General features: G+C 47.5%; 1 protein-coding gene across 1 annotated transcript in view; it reads left to right on the top strand.

Moving 5' to 3' along the window:
* The window catches only part of LOC130120030 (protein shisa-8-like), a 179,464-nt gene extending 158,390 nt beyond the window's left edge, over nucleotides 1-21,074 (top strand). The window contains exons 3-4 of the mRNA XM_056288642.1: nucleotides 3,462-3,578; nucleotides 20,560-21,074. Of these exons, the coding sequence (XP_056144617.1) occupies nucleotides 3,462-3,578; nucleotides 20,560-21,074 (632 nt within the window). The remainder of the gene's footprint in view (nucleotides 1-3,461; nucleotides 3,579-20,559) is intronic.
* Nucleotides 21,075-23,100: the final 2,026 nt, after the last annotated feature.

Raw genomic sequence — 23,100 nt, forward strand, 5'->3', positions numbered from 1 at the left:
CACCTAACACACATGTCTTTGGACCGTGTGATGAAGCCCGTGCAACGTCCACATGGAAAGTCTGGGATTAAAACAAGCATCCTCTCGCTGTGAGGCAAGAAAACAAACCAAATGTGTTATGAAAAGTGTTGCAAAGAGGGTTATGAGCTGTTGACATATCACATTTTTGGTGGATTATTTATTTATTTAATTTGGCCTTATGCACTGTAGGGCAAAACGAAATCATGGTATATTCAGTGTGGCTGCCTCCAGTGAGCGCCGGCCCCAACCCCTATGCATGTGGCGGTCTTATTTACTACATACATTGGTCTACAGAGAAAACACTGAATGACCCAACAAGTACTCGGAAAACACACGTCCAGCGTCTTCATGCATGCTCGGTAACCCAGGTGAGAAAGTCAAAGAAGGTTGAACCAGTTCATCTGGACACAGTGTTTACTGACAGAAACATGTCATCACTCATCTCAGCGACCTCTTCAGTCTCAACGGGCTGCAGGACCCCCACCCTTATAAACAATACAGTACAATACAGATGCATAACGACCGAAACCAAACGACCACTCTCACATGCAAATATGGGCGTGCCCATTAACTAGAGCTATAATGGCCATGTGTACTATTCACAGAGGATTTGGGAACGTTTGCCATCACAGCGTTGTAAGATGGCGACAGATGCATAACGACCGAAGCTGTGAGATCAGGACAATGCTATTGACAGAATTCTGTACCACAGATTATACCCAGGAGGAAGCTACACCTAGTCTGTATGGTTTACCTAAGATACATAAACAGGATGTGCCATTACGGCCTATTGTTTGTATGATTAACTCGGTGACCTATAACGTCTCTAAGTTTCTTGCATCTATTCTTAACCCGTTGGTAGGCAGTAATGAACATCACATTCAGATCACTGGATTTTGTGGATAAGGTGAGGAACATCATTATGGAGAGGGATGAAACAATGGTCTCTTATGGCGTTAAGTCTCTCTTCACATGTGTTCCTGTTGATGAAGCAGTGGAGGAAGTCCGTATGAAATTACAAAACAACCCCACCCTTAGCAATAGGACCACCCTTAACACTGACCAAGTGTGTCTGCACCTGAAAGTGTTTTCAGTCCATGTACTTCACATACAGGGGGCAGTACTATAGGCAGAGGCATGGGTCTGCTATGGGTTCCCTAGTCTCACCTATAATGGCCAACTTGTATATGGAAGAAGAGGAAAAGAGGGCTCTGATATCCTATCCAGGGACACCACCTAGCCATTGGTTCAGATTCATGGATGACACCCGGGTTAAATTGAATCTCAGGATGTACCACATTTCACCGACTACATTAACTCTGTGGACAACCACATCAAGTTCACCAGAGAGGGTGTGAAAAATGACAGGTTAGCCTTCTTAGACTGTGAAATTGCAATCGGTGATGGGGGACATTTGATTGTTGATGTTTACCATAAACCAACACATACTGATCAGTACTCAAGGTTTGACTCTCATCATCCGCTGGAGCACATAACTAGGAGTCATCAGGATGCTCATTGTACCACCGAGTTGACAATGTCCCCACCGAAGGGGAGAAATCCCACATTAAACAGGCCTTGGTTAAGCGTGGTTATCCTAACTGGGCGTTTGTCAAAGCCGGGAAGATGCCCAAACAGTGCAGCAGCCGATCGAAGAGAGGAGAAGAAGAGCAGCTGTCTAAGCGTAAACCAGTGGTGCTTCCATATGTGGTGGGAGTGTCGGAACAGTTGAGACGTGTATTTTCCAAACACAGCATCTCAGTTGCTTTCAAACCCCAAAACATGCTGTGCCAGAAGTTGGTCCACCCCAAGGATCAGGTCCCCTGGCACAAACAGAGCAATATAGTGTATATTGTTAAGTGCCAGAAGGATTGCTGTGACTTGTACATTGAGAAAACTAAACAGACACTGGCCAAGAGCATGGCACAACACAGGAGAGCTAACACGTTAGGCCGGGACTCCAGTCTACACCCATCTACAGGCCAGTGGCCACTCCTTCAAGGATGAGGATGTGCACACCCTTAATAGGGAGGAACGCTGGTTTGAATGGGGAGTCAAAGAGGCCATCTATGTGAAGAGGGAACGACCATCCCTGAACTGGGGGGGGCACTAAGAGTACATCTGTCGCCATCTTACAGTGCTGTGATTGCAAACATTCCCAAATCCTGTGTGAATAGTACACATGGCCATTGTAGCTCTAGTTAATGATCCCGCCCATATCAGCATATGAAACTGGTCGTGGGTTCCGTTCGTTACACAACTGCATTGTATTGTATTGTTTATCGGGGTGGGGATACCTGCAGTCAGTTGAGACTGAAGAGGTAACTTAGATGAGTGATGAAACTTATCTGTCAATAAACGCTGCATCCAGATGATCTGATTCAACCCCCTCTGAAAACATGTCTGGTCTTAGATGTGGATCAGTCATGATGATTTTGCTATGGAAGAGCAATACCCCGGCCTGTTTTCATTACAGAAACTCAATCCGTTCTGGGTTCTGTGGCAGATCTCAACCAGTTGAGGTCACCCAGCTGTGGTCAGGTCAACATCATGCTCAACAACCGGATAAAACTGCAGTTTCTCATCTTGGGTCGCCCGTTACAGAGCATGTGTCAATGATGCAGGACGTGTGTACGCGTATCATGTGTATAGAGACACAGGGCAGGCCTTCTCTTTCAGTGTGCGTGTGTGTGTAAGTCTTTTTTCCATCAGTTTCGGTCATTGCGCAAATCATTGCCTGACTGTCTGCTGAGAGCTGACCATGTTAATTGTGTTTTCATAAACTCCGTTTGTTGACGTGTGTGTGACGTTGTATGTCCTCAAGTGTACATCCATCAATCGCTGTGGTGTTTCGGCGCCGTGCGTCTAATCTGAACACACAATTTCTAGATAGATGCTGTGTGTGTGTGTGTGTGTGCGTGTGTGTGTGTGTGCGTGTGTGTGTACCCATATTGTGCAAATACTCGTGCATGTTTAAATGAATAATTGGTGTGTAACCCTGTGTGTTATTTGTGTGTGCATGTACGGGTGGGTCACCTTCCTCTTTCGAACAAACCCAGCATAATGTGTGTATTTACATGTCACCCCTTGTGAGAACAGAGATTGATTGGAGAGAGAGAGAGAGAGTGTGTGTGTGTATGTGTGTGTGTGTGTGTGTGTGAGATAATACCCAGTGAAGACGGTTACCACGAGCTTCCAGCTGAACCTGGTCCAGGTCTCCTCACCTCATGCAACCTAAACTAGCTCAGCACAGATGACTGAGGAGCCTCAGCTACGACACACATGCAGACAGCGATGACCTTCAACATGTTCAAGCTTTGACACATAAATAAATCTCTTTTTGTCTCTCTGCTTCCCTCCCTTTGCTCTCATCCATCTTTCTTCTATCTCGCCCACTTTGTTTCTCTCTTCCCCTTCCTCCCCCCGTCACTGTCTCTCAGATCATAACCATTTGAACAACGCAGCCCTGTCTCCCCTTGGTCCGGCTATGGCCTTGTCTCACCCTCACAACAACCTGGGCATTGGCTTCAACAAGTACACCTCACTCAAGGCTGTGGGTGAGTTGGACTTCTCTCTCTCTGTCTGTCTCTCTCTCTCTCTCACACACACACACACACACACACACACATGCACCCCCCCCCCCTTTTTTTGTGGCTTCTTCCCCTTTTTTTCCTTCCCAATTGTATCTGGCCAATTACCCCACTCTTCCGAGCCATCCCGGTCACTGCTCCACCCCCTCTGCCGATCCGAAGAGGGCTGCAGACTACCGCATGCCTCCTCCGATACATGTGGAGTCACCGGCCACTTCTTCTCACCTGACAGTGAGGAGTTTCGCCGGGGGGACGTAGCACGTGGGAGGATAATGCCCCCCCCCCAAACAGGCGCCCCGACCGGCCAGAGGAGGTGCTAGAGCAGCGACCAGGACACATACCCACATCTGGTTCCCCACCCGCAGACACGGCCGATTGTGTCTGTAGGGAAACCCGACCAAGCCGGAGGTAACACGGGAATTCGAACGGACAATCCCTGTGTTGGTTGGCAATAGGAATTGGAATAGACCGCCACACCACCCGGACACCCTCACACACACACATTTTGAGCTCAAGTCCATCAGCTGCTAAGGTCAGGCCACCATGCTATGACCTCTGGCCTGCCATCCGAGACATCACAGGGACTAATGCATGCAGACAGGATCAGATAGGCAAATGAAAGCCTACCAGATAATGCTCACACTAAAACACTGGGTTACATAAGTCAAGCTGTCTCAAGCGGAAAGATGATGAAAACTATGGAATGACGCTATATTGATACCCCCAACTTGGTGGGGGCAACTGGGCAGGCAAAGCAGCCATCCATCATAATAATAGATTTTTATTTTCATTTTTTATGAGTGCTACTCTCATCCACTCATATGTTTTTTATAATCGTGGGCGCTGCGAATCGAATGATTTCTGATTCTGCTGTCATCCATATGACTATGTAATGACAGCAAATAGATAAATGGGGGGGGACCAACGTATAATTACAGTTATGTATTCAGCCCACAATGATGCGCATATTTGATTTGGCAAAGATTTTACGCCGGATGTCCTTCCTGAGAGGCGAGATTGACATGGCTTGGTCATGTGTGGAGGAGAGATGCTGGGTATATTGGGAGAAGGATGCTGAATATGGAGTTGCTAGGGAAGAGGGAAAGAGGAAGGCCAAAGAGGAGGTTTATGGATGTGGTGAGAGAGGACATGCAGGTGGCTGGCGTGACAGAGGAAGATGCAGAAGACAGGAAGAGATGGAAACGGATGATCCGCTGTGGTGACCCCTAACGGGAGCAGCCGAAACTAGTAGTAGTAGTAGTAGTAGTAGTAGTAGTGGTAGCAGTAGTAGATTCAGCCCACAATGACAGCTGTCTCTGACTCCATCGTCTTCCACACAGCAGACAACTGCAGTGCTTCTGAATCAGTTTTAATTTTAATAAACCTCATTTGCAGTTAAATACATTTCCACTTTTAACTTATATGCATGTTATTCTGACATTGATCCACATGCAAACCTCTATCAGGAATCAGGAACATGTTATTTGTCATTTCAATTCTTTGTGTCGCACTATTGTGGGCTGGGGGAAATAAAATGAAACATCGTTTCCCCCAGCCCACAACAGTGCGAGACAAAGACAAAAACACACATCCAAAAACTACAAGAACACAATTATATTATATACACATATATATACACACATATATTTAAACTAAACAACAACAACAACAAAAAATCACTGTCCAGGAGAACGAACGCCAGTCAGGATGACTGTCAAAACCGCCAATCTGCATGGGCTAGAATTAGCTTAGCCTGCCCGCTTCTGCATCCTGTCACCCCCCCCCCCCACAATGTTTCCTCTTCGGGCGCAGCGCCGGGTAGGCCTGTGGTCCTTGAGCCCGCCAGACGCAGCAGAAGAGGCTCCCCCAGCTGATCCAGCGCCAGCTCTCCCAGCCAGACACCTTCGACACACCTCCCCACACTCTACACAACACTAAAAGCACAGTCAACGCCACGCGAGGCCACTGCCTGACCGCCCTTGGGGTTATCAGAACTGCCGGTCTGCATGGGCTAGCAGTTAGCTTAGCCTGCCCCGCTTCCGCATCCTGTCAGACCGCCCTCGGTGTTACGTCTTCGGGCGCATCTCCGGGCAGGGCCGTGGTCGCTGGGCCCACAGAACTCAGCAGACCAAGCTCTCCCAGACGATCCAGCGCCAGCTCTCCCAGTCATCAAATGAAGACAAACTTAGATGCAGACACGGACAAAGACACTGCATGGACGATACAGGGTAAGGCCACTGCAAACGTGAATTCACGCCACCATCTTCCCACACCAGAAGAGTAAATGTATTCTGATCTATGTGTTCTGCCCAGACTCCAACCAGCATGACACATCTGAACCTTCACCTGCAGAATAAGGATTTCTTTTTTTACTCAAACAATCAGTTTCCCAGTTTGGCCAGACAAGTAGATGCTAAGTAATTCTGACCTGAACCTGTGGATTGTCTTCTCCAAATTTCCCAGCAGACTTGACATGATGTAAGTTTGCCTCGTGTAGCCTGTGAGCTATTCAGGGCAAGTGCTGGTGTGGAAACCGGGCCTGGATGTCTTACGGCGGAGAGCTGGGTGGAAGCGGGTTATGTCAGTGAGGTTATGAAGGGAGTAACTCCCATCACAGATGTCACGTTGTGCTGACTTTGTATCTGTCGCTCAGTATCGTACATAACATTACCACACATCAGGATATCAACCGCATGGACCTACATTTACAGCCCATTAGGTTTTCCAAACAGGAGGGTCAAATATTGAACATGGATTATTTCTGTAAGCAGGGATGTTGAATAAGCGATGAAAAAAAGGGTAGATTACACACAGGGGTGGCACGCGACCACAGCCGACGATGATGTAATTTAGAAACACAACCATATCAGCCTTTTAAATACTCTGCTGTTCAAAAAAAGGAAGGACAAAAACAAGGATAAGCTTCCTCTCTGGCTGCTCCGCAAGTCTATACACAGAGACAAGCTAACACACAATAAACACAGGCAGCATACACACCCAGACACACATGAACACAAACACATGTTAAAACAGACACACTCAAAACACCACACACACATTGCATGTTGGCTGATAGTACGTCTAGACAGTAGTGGGACTGTGTTAATGGCTCAGCTTTTCAGCTTTGCCTCAAACACTGCATGCAAACATACACACACACACCCATGGAGCAACAACAATCGCCTAGCAAACACATCATGCAAACACACACGCACACAGACTTACACATATGATGATGAGCCAAAACATTATGACCACTCACAGGTGACCCAAATAACGTTGATTATCTCCAAACAAGGGCACACGTCGAGGTCTGGGTAGATCAGATGGTGAGCGAAAAATCAGTTCTTGAAGTCAGTGTAGTGGATGTAGGAGAAATGGGCAGGAGTAAACGACCTGAGCGACTTTGACAAGGACCAAACTGTTATGGCCAGACAACTGGGTCAGAGCATCTCTGAAATGACAAGACTTGTGTGATGCTCCCGGTCATCAGTGGCGAGTACCTACTGACAGTAGTCTGAGGACGGACAAACCACAAACTAGCGACAGAGTATTGAGCGCCCAAGGCTTATAATGAGGTCAATGAAGACTACCCCATCTGGTCCGAACTGACAGAAGGTCTACTGTGGCACAAGTCACAGAAACATGTCTGTGAATGTTCTCATTCATCCAGGTCATGGTTATCCAAAGGAGTTGAATCAAGTGCAACTGGACTGATAATTATACCAAGTCCAGTTGCACTTGATTCAACTCCTTTGGATAAGTCACAGAAAATTTTAATGATGGTTATAAGAGGAATGTCTCACAATGCATAGTGTGTCGCACCCTGCTGCATATGGGGTGGCGTAGCTGCAGACTGTGAGAGTACAGAGTTCCCATGATGAACCCTGCCCACCATCGAAAGCACCTACAATGGGCACGCAAGCATTGGAACTGGACCTTGGAGCAGTGGAAGAAGGTCAACTGGTCCGATGAGTCCTGTTCACTTTTAGATCACGTGGATGGCTGTGTACGTGTGCGCCATTTACCTGGGGAAGTGATGGCACCAGGATGCACTGTAGGAAGATGACAAGCCAGTGGAGGAAGTGTGATGCTCTGGACAATGTTCTGCTGGGAAACCCTGGGTCCCGGCATTCATGTGGATGTCAATTTGACATGTGCCACCTACCTAAACATGGTTTCAGACCAGGTACACCCCTCATGGCAATGGTATTCCCTGATGGCAGTGGCCTCTTTCAGCAGGATAATGCGCACTGCCACACTGCACACACCGTTCAGGAATGGTTTGAGGAACATGATGAAGTGTTCAAGGTGTTGCCCTGGCCTCCAAATTCTCCAGATCTCAATCTGACTGAGCATCTGTGGGACGTGCTGGATCGACAAGTCCGATCCGCAGTGTCTCCACCTCGCTTACAGGACTTGACGGATCTGCTGCTAATGTATTGGTGCCAGAAACCACAAGGACACCTTCAGGGGTCTTGTAGAGCCCATGCCTCGGCAGGTCTGTGCTGTTTTGGCGGCACATGGAGGACCAACAATATATTAGGCAGGTGGCCATAATGTTTTGGTCCATCATCTATGCACACACATGCACACACTGTCATCTTATGACTGTACACAGAGAAGGACACACTGATGGTAATGAATAAAGGCAGTTTGACACGCGTATGTGCATTGCTCATTCACACAGTGCACAACTACAGCAGTACTTCCATGGACAGCCCTGCACATCATCACTCAAGTTCATCACACACCGCAGCCGAGGAGCTCTGGACACTTCTGACACAGACGAAGAAATAACCTCCCGAGAGAGCTGCTTTTCTAAGTTTTGTTTTTAAAGCACTTGGTGACAAACTTTGCGAAAGAGAGACTTTCATGTAAAGAACTGAACTGTATGCTAAAGCTTGTGAGAACTGGCAGCGACAAACAAAAGAGGGACGATTCCCTCAGACGGCTGGACAAAGGACACCGACGGACAGAGAACAGCTCTTCATGTGAGCTGCTCCTCTCTCATCGTTAGCACACGGTTTAGCAGAATTAGCGTTTGTGCAAAGCAAGTGACGCTAACAGACGGAACAGACGGGCTGCTGAGGGTAAAGAGAGAGAGGCTGTTGAGGCATCGCAAAGAGAGACTGGAGAAAGGCGGAGAGCGCTATGGCGAGAGAACCGTTGAGTTCCTCAAGCTCGGTAATCTTAGAACGGGACGCCGGCTGTGTCAGGAGGCCATCGACACAGCATCGCCTCAGCCACTCACACCGCTCGCGGACGCACACCACGCTACAGAAATACTCCAAGGCAACAAATCTGACTCCCAACGAGATGTATCGCTCTTTTCTTCCCCGTCGCTGCGGCCCGCTCTCTCTGTGTTCAATGGCGGTGAAATTAAACTGCTTCTTGTCCTCTTTTTCCTAAACCTGCATCTGCAGTCTCTCTCTCTTTTTCTCAAACACACACACACACACACACACACTGATCTGACACAGCACTATTAGCCTGGCACGCCACGGCATGGAGGTCGTGCTTGCTCCCAGCCGGGACACAGTTGGTCCTCTGGCTCCGCATGTTGACATGCCCCTTAATAACACACCTACGACCTCACATAACATATATGCATCGACACACACGCACATAAATCCACACTCGTGCACGGTCACACCAACGCCATGCATACGGCTCGGCATGTGAGGTCACACACCCTTCCTGATTTATATTTCTAAATCTCATTTGTAAACACCGCATCGATCCTCTCTCTCTCCATCCTTTCTCTCTCTCGCTACCTCTCTCTCCCTCCTCTGGAGATTATTCGCTTCTTCGTGTTTCATGACTTGAGCAATGAGCCTTATGGTCCCATGGAAAACCCACACAAACAAACAGACACACGCACACGGACACACACACACACGCAAACAAAGACCATCACACAGAAGGTGCAGATGGCAGCAAAGCTGAAAAACTGGGCTGGCACACGATACAGTGCCAAATGACGGCTATGACTTCACGCAACTGTCAAAAGACCAGCCTTGGAAACGACAGAAAAAAATAAATTACAGAATAAGTGTGTACAACTTTTTGGTGATATTGTGGATTATTTATAATATTTTCCTCTTACTATGCAGATGTATTATAATCAGATTTTAGTAGAAACCCAGTTTGGGGCAATGAATGACAATCATAAACGGGTTTCAGTGAGAAGCACACTATTCACATGAGCAGACATACACACACACACACACACACACACACACACACACACACACACACACACACACACACACACACAGACACACACAGACACACACACACACAAAGCTCAGATGCAACCCTTATGGCCTGATGTACACTTACACCTATAGACATCCCCCCTTTAACACCCACTCCCATGTACACACACACACCAATTACATTCACACACGCTTCTTGGCTTTCCGTCGGGGCAATAACCAACCCAGTAAGACCTGGCTGTGGGGGCAAAGTCAGGGCTAGGACACACAACAGTTTGGACAGGGTAGTAGACGCTGTGGGTGCCAGCTAAGCTGTGCCAAGTACAACTGTGGGTCTCTGGACCAAACCACTCTGAAGTCTTCACTTTGAATCATGACTTTCACACAGCGGTCCACAGCGAACATCACACCGCACCAAAGCTGAGCTGTTGCAGCACCAGGCCGACCTGCTGTGTGGTTTAGGTTACACTCATAGTAACGCATGAGAACCTCAATCAACACCAACACAAAGCTGACCAACATGGATGAGGAAGGAAGCGAGAAAAGAAGGAAGGACAGTAGGGAGAGAGAATATCATGATAAACGGGCCAACTGGGTTTAATAGACCATGTACCAGACAGTCTGCCAGAGTAGACAGACAGACAGACAGACAGACAGATAGATATATAGATAGATAGATAGATAGATAGATAGATAGATAGATAGATAGATAGATAGATAGATAGATAGATAGATAGATAGATAGATAGATAGATAGATAGATAGATAGATAGATAGATAGATAGATCAAATTGAAATAGATTTGATGTGACTGATGAAATCCAAGCATGCAGTCTGATTCCACTGTAAATCAAATTTAATGGCTCTATCTAATTCCATATGGAGTATAATCACCTGCCTTTCAATATCACTTGCATGATACAACTTTGCTAGAAACAACCAACATTACAGTACCTCCCTCCATTGTCCTAACTTTTTTGCTGGTTACAAAAAAAAAATTAAGCCTTTTTTTCCCCCGTGTTTTTGCAAGACGTTGCGTCAGGTTGGCTATCGCCTGATAGACGATCAGAGGTGGAATGATGTAAGAAAGTGACTACAGCGAATCAGTAATTCGTGTCGTACCTGTGGTTACTAATGAGGAAAAGTTAAAGCCTGTGGTTTATGAGCTTTTCAGCCCGGCAGCCCAAGCGAGAGAATTTACTCTTCCTCCTGGGACTCGGGATCATAACTAAAACTCTCATTACGCTGGGGACCCGCCAGGAACGTACAGCCTATTCTGGTCTTAACTCACTGGGGCAAGTCAGAGCTGGTCGATCCTTATGCATTAAAAGCGGCGCTAAAGAGGATTTTTCAGGATATTTTAAATTACACCCCGCAGGAAGAATGCACTAACGCAATGGGATTGCTGAGGTGTGGGGTTGATGGCTGGGCCCGTGGTAAGTAGGCACTGTATCAGGAAGAATCAGGAAGTACAGAAGACAAAAATGAAGAGGAAGACAGTACAGACACACAAGAATGAAGAGGAAGACAGTGAGTGGGTGGAATGAAGGACAAAGAGAAAGCAAAGGTTTCGGTAACAGGGAATAAAAGAAGAGTAAGACAGACCTCGGCCAAGGGTAAAAAAAAAAACTAAAACACACGGGACTTGTTTCTTACAGTGTATCTTGGAGGTTTCTGTTTACTGTGCATGCCAACGGGCACATTTTCCCAGAGTCGCTCCGCAAAGCTAACTGATTTAAATCAGCACACATCTCTCAGTGAACCGGGTAGAATGCTCAATCCCACCCTGAAGCCCCCATGGGGGTCAATATTACGTTTTTAGTGGTCAACATTTGGCATTGCGGTGTGTACAAAGAGTAAAGGATGAAGCTGCAGATCAGCAGAGCAAAACGTTAAGGGAACATGAGGGAGAGGGGTGAAATGGATGCTAAAGAACAGATAATATCATCACAGGGGACCCTGGTGCCTTTGTGCCCCTGCTGGCAACGCATATGTGCTCTCACTACCCTCCTTCCTGTGTGAAGCATGTTTGTGTGTGTGTCCCCATTAGGATACAAAAAACTGAAACCACCTACCTTGTGGGGACATTTTATGGATCCCCGTGAGGAAAAAGGTCTATTTTAGGGTGAGGACTTGGTTTTAGGGATAAGGTTAGAATTAGGATTAGGTTAAGGTTAGGGTAAGGGATAAGGCTGGGCATGTAGTTATGATGGCTAAGGTTAAGGGCTAGGGAATGAATCTAGTCAATGAAGGGACCCCACAAGTATAGGATGACATGGTATGTGTGTTGCGTTGTGTTGTGTGGGGGGGGGGGGTGCGGATGTGCATGTGTTTAAGTTGGAACGGTTTTTGGAGAAAGATCATAATATATTGCATTAGATAGCACTGAACATGTGCAATGCAATGACTGGATTCTGAACAGAGAGGAATGAAACACAACTCTCTTTTACAGGTGAGTAGCAAAAATGAAGCGTCTACAGCACATACACAGGCTTACCTGCAAGTTATTTTATTTATTTATTTTTATTTAACCGCTGTCTATTCAGGAGGATCCCATTGAGATTTCAAACCTCTTTTTCCAGGGAGACCTGGCAATAATTTTAACTCAAGGGAGTTAAAGTCATAGTTATCAGATTGGTTATAAATAATATCACACAGGTGCTTAAATAGACTACAACTACAACACTCTACTATACTACAGTATCCTACATTGAAGCACAGTATATAGTGTATGTAATATATATATAGTATATACTATACAATACTATACTATACCACAGTATAATATAGTATATTATATTGTACTACTATTTGCTGGCTAGTATCAATACAAGGAAATCTAATCATACATACTAAATATATCCTAAAACTTCTTTTTGTAATAAAATTTAGTAATAAATAACCTCCTCTCACATCAGTAGGACCCTCTTGATCCCAACAAATTTAAGTGAGCCCTCTCTTATCTTAATTTTCATCTTTATAAATCCTGTTCCCATTTCTGATAGCAGCTTTATGTGCCGCTATTCTCAGTTTAATATTCGTGTTTCGTTTGCCCAACATGTATTTAATCTATATGTAAACCAAGTATACCACATGTGTGGACAGACAGGCTGTTTTTTTTGTTGTTGTTAATTTTCCTCCTTTTTCTCTGCAATTGTATGTGGCCAATTACCCCACTCTTCCGAGCCGTCCCGGTCTCTGCTCCACCCCTCTGCCGATCCAGGGAGGGCTGCAGACTACCACATGCCTCCTCTGATACATGTGGAGTCGCCAGCTGCTTCTTTTCACCTGACAGTGAGGAGTTTCACCAGGGGAATGTAGCACATATGATGATCACGCTATTCCCCCCAGTTCCTCCTCCCTCCTGAACAGGCACCCCGACCGACCAGAGGAGGCACTAGTGCAGCGGCCAGGACACATACCCACATCCGGCTTCCCACCCGCAGACAGCCAATTGTGTCTGCAGGGACGCCTAACCAAGCCGGAGGTAACACGGGGATTCAAGCCAGCGATCCCCATGTTGGTAGGCAATGGAATAGACCACCATACCACCCGGACGCCTGTGGACATACAGTTTATGAACTCATTAATTTTATATTTTACACCTGTCTGTGGATGCTAAAATGCTAAAAGCAGCTTGGCCAGCAGCAACTGAGTTTGATGGTTCAACTGAGTTGAACCATTAACTTTCCCCATCACGACTGTCCACATCTGTCCACGTGGAAATGAAGCAATTTTTCACTCACAAAGCTATACTGCAACTTTTGTTGTACCCATAGAGAGACCATCCATGCTGTAGATGCCACCTCTACCCAATTAGGATGTATTATTTTAAGCTTTTAAGTTTTCCTTGTGTTTGACAAAACATCCGATGCTCTACAATGCCACCACTTAAAATTCCAATCCACGGATTTTTCTAGACGGCACCTCTCGGGGATGGAGCGGTGCCACGTGCATGTAATGGGTTTCAATGTGGGTCGGATACTCTGCATATTAAACACAGAGACTATCCCTACGCCGCTGACGTCCAATAAAGTGCCTTCGTCGTATTACAAAGAAGCTGGCAGCGAGTAAACACGGCTATTCTCTGCTTCCAAAACCATGTGGTAGGCTTTAGTACACAGATGCAAATCAAGTAGCTTATTCCCTCCTCAGAACTGTGGATAGCGCTTGCATGTAAATGCGTCCCTGGTTGTGCAGCGCTTGGCACACATACAGTTGAACGCACGTGTGTACCTAAAAAAGCGCACGCACATTGTGTGCATACATGCAATCGCATATGCAAACCCACATCCATGCACACACAAATAATTGCACACAATCTAATCTTCTATGTGTGACCAACTTACCAAATTTGGCACACTTACTGCCATTAAAGCCAAACAATTCCTCTTTTCACTACGGTGTCATTATCAGCATTCAGCGCAATTAGTAGTATTCAGCTCTTCAGTGCTTTCTGCAGGAAGAATAAGCCCAAATTATTCTGATTTGGCCCCGCCAGTGGATTCAGTGAAGTATTTTCTCGTCTCACTCTCTCTGTTTGTGACTCTTTCAATGAGCTCAGTATGATGTCCTACCTGCCGTCTGTCTCTCTGTTATGGTCTCTCTTTCCGTCCCTTTGATGGAGGGAGTGTTTTCCATGCAGAAGACGCTCAGTGTTCTTGATGTGTCCCCTTGGTTGTGATAAACCCCCTGACATTAGACGTCCTTCATTCAGAGACAGGAAACAGTTGGAGAATATACAATTAAAGGCCTTTGCACACCAAGTACGTGTTTTGTTATCTTTTAATCTGTCATCGTGCTTTGGCAACCCTAAAAGGTTCTCCAAGAGCTTATTGATTGATGCGAAAAAATGCATTGAAAAAATATAAATAAGAAAAAAAAAACGGAACTGTTCTGATGACCTGATTCGGAGTCGGCGTGTAAACCTGACAGGTAAAAAGTGAGGTCATACTCATTTTACAGCACGCAAACATTTCTAAGGGGGCGTCCAGGTAGCATAGTGATCTATTCCATTGCCTACCAACACAGGGATCTCTGGTTCGAATCCCCGTGTTACCTCCGGCTTGATCGGGCGTCCCTACAGACACAATTGGCCGTGTCTGCAGGTGGAAGATGGATGTGGGTATGTGTCCTGGTTGCTACACTACACTACACTACACCACACCACACTACACTACACTACACTACACTACACTACACTACACTACACTACACTACAGTCATTTAGCCGATGCTTTTATCCAAAGCAACTTACAATAAGTGCATCATTTAACGTTGGAAATCAGGAGAACTACTAGTCATCAGAAGTCATAAATGCATTTAAACAAGCATCTAAGAGCAAAACCAGTGCTAAAGTAAAAGCGCAAGAAAGAGATTTTTTGTTTTAAATGAGTGAATACAATAAGTGCTAAGAGCAAGTAACAGGGTAGTAGTTCTTGAAGAGGTGAGTTTTCAACCTGCGCCGAAAGATGGGCAGCGACTCCGTTGTCCTGACATCATTGGGGAGTTCATCCCACCACTGTGGGACCAGGACAGAAAAGAGCCGTGATCGGGTCAATCGGCAGCAGGGGCCTCTGAGCGACGGGGCAACCAGGCGTCCCGAGGCAGCAGAGCAAAGTGGTCGGGTGGGGGTGTAGGGCTTGACCATGGCCTGGAGATAGGAAGGCGCTGTTCCTTTCACTGCCCTGTAGGCTAGCACCAGAGTCTTAAACTGGATGCGAGCAGCTACTGGGAGCCAGTGTAGGGACATGAGAAGGGGAGTTGTGTGGGAGAACTTAGGGCGGTTGAACACCAGACGAGCTGCAGCTTTCTGAACAAGCTCTAGAGGTCTGATGGCTGACGCCGGGTTGCCAGCAAGGAGGGAGTTGCCGTAGTCCAGCCAGGAGATGACCAGAGCCTGGATGAGCAGCTGTGCCGTCTCGTCGGTGAGGAATGGGCGAATCCTCCTGATGTTATAGAGGAGAAATCTGCAGGAGCGAGCAACCAATGCAGCGTTTGCAGCAAACGACAGTTGGTCGTCCAGGATCACACTCAGATCCTCACAGTCCGAGTTAACGTCACCACGATCTTGTTAATGGTGATGGCCAGGTCTCGGTGCAGGCAACCTTTCCCCGGGGGGAACGTCAGCTCTGTCTTGTCTAGATTGAGCTTCAGGTGGTGTGTCACCATCCACTCCGAGATGGCAGTCAAGCACGCAGCAATGCGTGTCTCTACTTGTGTGTCAGAGGGAGGGAAGGACAAGATCAGCTGGGTGTCATCGGCATAACAATGGTAAGAGAAGTCATGCGAACGAATAACAGAACCCAGGGATGTCATGTACAAGGAGAAAAGGAGAGGACCACGTGCCTCCTCTGGTCGGTTGGGGCGCCTGTTCCGGGGGGAGGGGGAACTGGGGTGAATAGCGTGATCCTCCCACGAGCTACATCCCCCTGGTGAAACTCCTCATTTTCAGGTGAAAAGAAGCAGCTGACGACTCCACATGTATCGGAGGAGACATGTGGTAGTCTGAAGCCCTCCCTGGATCGGCAGAGGTGGTGGACCAGTGACCGGGACGGCTCAGAAAACAAGTACAACTAGGGAAAAAAGGGGGGAAACAATCCAGCCAAAAAAAAAAAATTCTGAGGAAAAATTCAGACTTGGCGGGCAAAGGCCCTCGAGGTGTTTTTTTTTATCCTCAACTGTATCCGGCCAATTACCCCACTCTTCCGAGCCTTCCCGGTCACTGCGCCACCCCCTCTGCTGATCCAGGGAGGGCTGCAGACTACCATATGCCTCCTCCGATACATGTGGAGTCGCCAGCCACTTCTTTTCACCTGACAGTGAGGGGTTTCACCAGGGGAACGTAGCACGTGGCAGGCTCACGCTATTCCCCCCAGTTCCCCTCCAAACAGGCACCCCGACCGACCAGAGGAGGCGCTAGTGCAGCGGCCAGGACACATACCCACATCCGGCTTCCCACCCACAGACACGACCCACTGTGTCTTGTAGGAATTGCAGGAAAGTAGAGTCGGACAATTTCTCTCATTGACTACACCAACACGTGGTCAGCCTGGAAACACTTTCTTAAAGCGACCAGAACCGCTTATGGTGAATCATTTCCATAGAGTCCACTACAGTGTGTAGGGACGCCCGACCAAGCCGGAGGTACCACGGGGATTCAAACCAGGATCCCCTTGTTGGTAGGCAACGGAATAGACCGCTATGCTACCCGGGCGCCCGGCCTCGAGAGTTTTTAAGCCGTTGGAGAACTTTTTTGAAATGAGTAAACACACAAAAAGGACACTTCACTCCCGGCCTGTGACTAAAACGAGCAAAACAAACAAAAACAACCACAGGCGGAGAGTAGCCTACGTGTTCGATGGAGAAACGGCGAAAGAGCGAAAAGACGCCAAGGTAAAGTCGGAGGTGGAAAAACACGTAAACAAACAGACAGAATGAGAATATCATAATGTTTCTCTCTTTTGTGTGTCTTTCCTTCCAAGGCAAGACGGAGTGATAAAATGGGGCTAAACAAACAAGGTTGTTGGTGTCTTCGGGGCGGGAGGAGGAGGGCTTGCGGCGGCGATGACCTCACCGCTCAGAGACCCTGCTCTAATCCAACGTGACACGCCGAGCCCACTCTATTTTTACTCCGCGTTGACTAGCGCGCGCTCACCATGCCTTAACCCTCCTCTACCGGATTTAGTCCTGGTTTCCATCGTCGTTGCCGTGGTCGTCGTTGTCTCTCTCTGTCGGTATCAGCGGATGATGGGATGTTGCTGTGCGACCTCTCCCCGTGGCTCCATTCCTGTGTTGGTGCGGCGCTGCCGGCAGTTTTTAGCCCCTGCCCAATGCGCACGCAGCTGCTTAAATAGATGTGACACAAACACGTGCATGTGCACGTACACGTCCACACGCACCCATGCACACGCACACTCGCATGTAAACACACACGCGCGGCCTACGGCTACCGCCATGACTTTACCTTCCTTTATTTCGCTGGATTACCTGACAGCTGTGGTTAGAGGACTTATCAAGAAATTGTGTGCGTGCGTGCGTGTGTAAGAGAGTATGTGTGTGTGTAAGTAAGTGAGTGAGTGAGTGAGTGAGAGAGAAGAGTGTGTGTGCGTGCATATGTATGTGTGAGTGAGTGAGTATGTGTGTGTATGTGAGGATGTGTGTGTGAGTAAGAGTATGTGTGTGTTTGTATGTGTGAGTGAGTGAGTGTCTGATTGAGTGAGTAGGTGAGAGAGGGAGTGTGTGTGTGTGTGAGTGAGTGGTGTCTGATTGAGTAAGTGAGAGAGGGAGTGTGTGTGTGTGTGAGTGAGTGGTGTCTGATTGAGTAAGTGAGAGAGGGAGTGTGTGTGTGTGTGAGTGAGTGGTGTCTGATTGAGTAAGTGAGAGAGGGAGTGTGTGTGTGTGTGTGTGTGTGTGTGTGTGTGTGTGTGAGTAAGTGAAAGAGGGAGAGTGTGTGTATGTGTGTGTGTGTGTGTGTGTGTGTGTGTGTGAGTGAGTGGGGTCTGATTGGGTGAGTAAGTGAGAGAGGGAGAATGTGTGTGTGTGTGTGTGTGTGTGTGTATGTGTGTGTGTGTTTGTATGTGTGTGAGTGAGTGAGAGAGAGAGAGATTTTTGGCCGCAGGGCTTTGTCAGTCAAGGCTACATACAGGTGTCTGAATAAGCTCAGGATGAGGATGCATCTTACCAGACCTGGCACTAGAGCAAATCAATAGGACGGGCATCTGAGTTTCATGAGGGGGCACACAAAATCACCACGGCAACTGCAAAATAGCAACAACAGCACCACTGCATCCGCACTGCCGCACTACACAGCAATTTCATGTTTTTGTTCATGAAAAGTGTTTTGTAACTATATGTTATCATCACTATTGTTGTTACGACAACAACAACAACAACAATAATAACAATAATAATAATAATAATAATGGGCTCCAGCAACCCCCCATAAATTTGTAGCACGGAAAACAAAAGGCAGCATCACCTTTAACTGAATATTTCAGCCAGGGTCTGTTGTGGTGCCATGCAGCTGCAAACATCCATTTCTTCTCTGAAATGGTTGGAGCTGGAAACGTGTCCAGTTTTACCCGACTGGGCATGTTAGCACCGAGGTCATTCGCAGCTAATGATCGCTGCAGGGGTGCTTGCTCTGGTTCGATCCAGTCAGCAGCAGGAGCAAGCAGCTGTTGAAGCTGAGCTGGAGGAGGCCGGCGTTGCTAGTTGTGGTGCCGGCGATGCTGTAGCATGGAGAGGTGGAGGGCTGACAGGCTGCTGGCAGCACTGGCGGCACGGAGAGCGAGGACGTGGATGTACTGACGGAGACAGGCTGTTTTATTTTTCAAAACTAATTTCTGATGTCGGGTGGCATGGTGGTGCAGTGGTTAGCACGGTCGCCTCACAGCAATTAGGTCCTGGGTTCAAATCCCGGGGTAGTCCAATCTTGGGGGTAATCCCAGGTCGTCCTCTGTGTGGAGTTTGCGTGTTCCCCCCGTGTTTTCGTGGGTTTCCTCGGGGTGCTCCGGTTTCCTCCCACAGTCCAAAGACATGCAGGTCAGGTGAATCAGCCGTACTAAATTGTCCATTGGTGTGAATATGATGGCCTGGCAGCCTGTCCAGGGTGTCTCCCCGCCTGCTGCCCAGTGACTGCTGGGATAGGCTCCAGCATCCCACGACCTCGATTGGGATAAGCAACTTGGATAATGGATGGATTTTGATGTCAATTTTGGTAGCCTGATGAAGTGGCGGTCTAGCCGTCTTCCGTTCCTACACTGTGAGCTAATTCCACACTGTGACAGGTCAAAAATGACATCAATCACAAATAGGTTTATGAGGACAGGTATGTGGGGATGGGGGGGGGGCGCCATCAGCAGGCATAGCCTGGTCTGGCCCACCCCCAATGCTGGCCATGTATCTTACCTTGATTACTCCCTCATACACCTGCGCATGCATGCATGCGCACACACACAATTACACACACAATTATTTGCTTAACTAACCATAAATGTCTAAATATTATGAACAGATGAGGGAGAGAGAGGCGAGATTAGGCTTCACCAACACTTGCAAAAATACTTAGCCTGCTTTTTTAGTATGTAGACTCATTTTAATAATAATAATAATAATAAATGAAACAAGAGAACAGATCTTGTGACATTCTGTGTAACAAGAGAATCTTGTTACATTGTGTGTGTGCTACTTGTTGTATGTATGATATTAATACAGCTTTGAGAGCAGGGCTGGACAAAAATTCAATATTTCTGTTTATCATCTTTCAGTGGTATTGTTCAAGGATGACATTTTGATACTGTCATATCGTGATACACAATTTTGTTGTCTGAATTAATGATAACAAGAATTTCCTTCCTAAAATCTGTCTCAAAATGAGGTCTGATGTATTTTAGGGTCTATTGTTTGAAAACTAGTTCTGGTTTGATATGATCCTTTACATTACCAAACAGCTAAATGTGATGAATCTCAGTTGTATATATATATATATATATATATATATCGTGCAAAATTCCCGATTATCGTGATAATAATATCCTTATTAGCATTTTCCATATTGCCCAGCATTATTGGAGGGTGCTTTTTACACACCTACATATACCAATCATTACTTCTAGGTTTAGGGTTACATTGGAAAATTGTCAGTTCATTAGATGAATAATTCAATTATCTCCCTCTTCCTTGTGCCCTTCCTCCCCTCCTCCTCTGCCCCAACACCATTTCAGACACGGCTGCAAGGGACTACTACAAGAGCTACCCGATGGTCGACTACACCCACCGCCAGTCTCCGCCCACCTTTCAGCCAATCGCGTTCCACCCCAAGGACAAGCCCTTTCTCCCGCCGCCGGACATCCACGCGCCGCTGGCCATCACCATCAACGCCTCGCAGATCCCCAAGCCCAAGATCTCCAAGACCAACACCCACCCGCTCACCTCCAGCTCGGCCTTCAAAGCCTGGGACCCCAGCAAGAGCCACGGCCCACACCAAGGCTCCCACATGGGGCTCCAGGGGCCGCCGCATCACCCCATCCAGCTGCCGCCGCAGCACCCGCCACAACATCAGCACCCACTTCTGCACCAGCAGAACAGCCGACGCCACGCCTACTCCAACAAGAGGCAGTTCAGCATCGAGACGCTCCCCGAGCTTTTCTCCCAACCGCTGGGCTACAGCCACTCGCCGCATGTGCACCCCAAGCACAAAGGACTGACCACCAACAGTAAGACGGAGGTTACCGTCTGAACCTTGGGGATGAACGGATGAATTGATAGATGAAGGGTAGATGGTTCAAAGAGTAGAGTCATAGAAGAAAAAAAAATTCCCGATACACAAACAAGTGCAGCAGAGTTCAGAAGAACTCCTCAGCACGGCAACGTCTTCTTCATCAAGGGCCACCATGAAATGTGGCCACGGGGGGCGAGCGAACACCTTGCGTGGTCTGCAGTTGTTTTTTTTAACTAGGCATTTTCTTCCTGTCCATTGTTGAGGATGATAATAATGATAATAATAACAACAATAACTATAATAATAATATAGTGAGCGATATTTGTGTAGTTAAATACAGCTGGAACAGAAGCAGTAAACTTAATGGAGGCTCACTGACAGGTTTCACCTGTGACTTTTTCATTCTGGTGGTTCCTCTAAATAATAGAGTGCTCGCTCTCTCTCTCTCTCTCTTCTCTCTCTCTCTCTCTCTCTCTCTCTCTCTCTCTCTCTCTCTCTCTGTCAGCCTGTCTTACTCCTGCTGCCCCTCTCCACCTCCTGCCACTTCCATTTCACTCTACGCAATTATGTAGTTTGTAGCACCACTCATACACACACGTATGGAAAAATGTTCCCACCCAATGAACTACCACACTCTAAATGCAATAACCGTACCCCAACGTGCATGCACATTCACATGGCCAAAACACACACACACACACACACACACACACACACACACACACACACACACACACACACACACACACACACATACACACACACACACACACAAAAAAGACAATAATGGGCAGAAAAGCATACTGAAGCACACAAAAAAAAGTACTCTGCCCAGTGTTTCCATGGCTGTCAGAGAGGTTGGTAGAGGAGTGCATGCCCCCAGACTCTGGCTTCCCATCAGGAGGGACAAAGCCATTGTTTTGTCAGCTCCCATCACCCTCAAGCCCTCTGCAGAGTGAGATATCAGCCTGGCAATCCATACCAGAGCGATACAGTGGGAGAGGGTGATGTGTGTGTGTGGTGGGGGGGTGGTAAGGGATGGGGGGGGTTGTTCATTCATCTCAGAGGCAAAACCATGAGAGGGATCTGAACCAGACACATACACACACACACACACACACACACACACACACACACACACACACACACACACACACACACACACACACTACAACCTCAACATCCACAATGCCCTGCAGCCTCCAAGCTCACAGGCAACCCCATTGACACATACAAACATGGATACACATGCACTCTCTCTCTCTCTCTCACACACACACACTCACACACACACACATCAGTGTAGCGCTGTGCTCCCCCATTGGTATTTCTGGTCACTGGTGAGCTGCAAATGCCTGTCATCATCTCTTAACGTTGAGCTGTTGCAGTCGTTAACCTTTGTAGAAAACCCAGTGCTGTGCCACGATGCCTTGGGAAGGCCAAAACAGCCCAGGTATCCCACAAGGTTACTGCACAAGGTTACTCCCCTCTCCGCTGCCGAGGTCTCGCCGGTGAGACTGGGTCTGTTGCGAGGGCAACGTCAGCACAGCCGCTGCCGGAGGAGATGAGCCTCGATGAAACTGTATCCGAAAGCTTTGGAGGCGCGTGGGTCTGGCATGCCTGCCAAGGGTATGACTCTGTTGAAATGCAGGGGGAGAGAGAGAGACGGACAGAGAGAGACAGAGAGAGAGAGAAGCGATACATGGACGTTAGCCCAGAATGAGTTTCCCCAGTGTGGCGGTAGCTTCGTTTGTTGGATGTGTTTACTACTGGGATACCGACACAGGCTTAAATCACAACAGTCTGTGTGATATAGTCACTCGTCCGGGGCCCTGGAAATGAAACGGTTTAAAAATGCATGGATGGGAGGCTGCTGGTGCCTCAACAGTAAGTCATTAAACGCTTCGAGTTCAATGAAACACTTTCTAATGAAACGGCGGCGGGAGAATGTGAGAGAAAGAGAGAGAGAGCGGCTCAGGGCAATGCCGCGATTCAAGAACTATCCTTCAAGTACAGCTTTTATGATGACCTTTTACATTTTCCG

Source organism: Lampris incognitus, chromosome 10, assembly GCF_029633865.1.
Source record: "Lampris incognitus isolate fLamInc1 chromosome 10, fLamInc1.hap2, whole genome shotgun sequence".
NCBI lineage: Eukaryota > Metazoa > Chordata > Actinopteri > Lampriformes > Lampridae > Lampris > Lampris incognitus.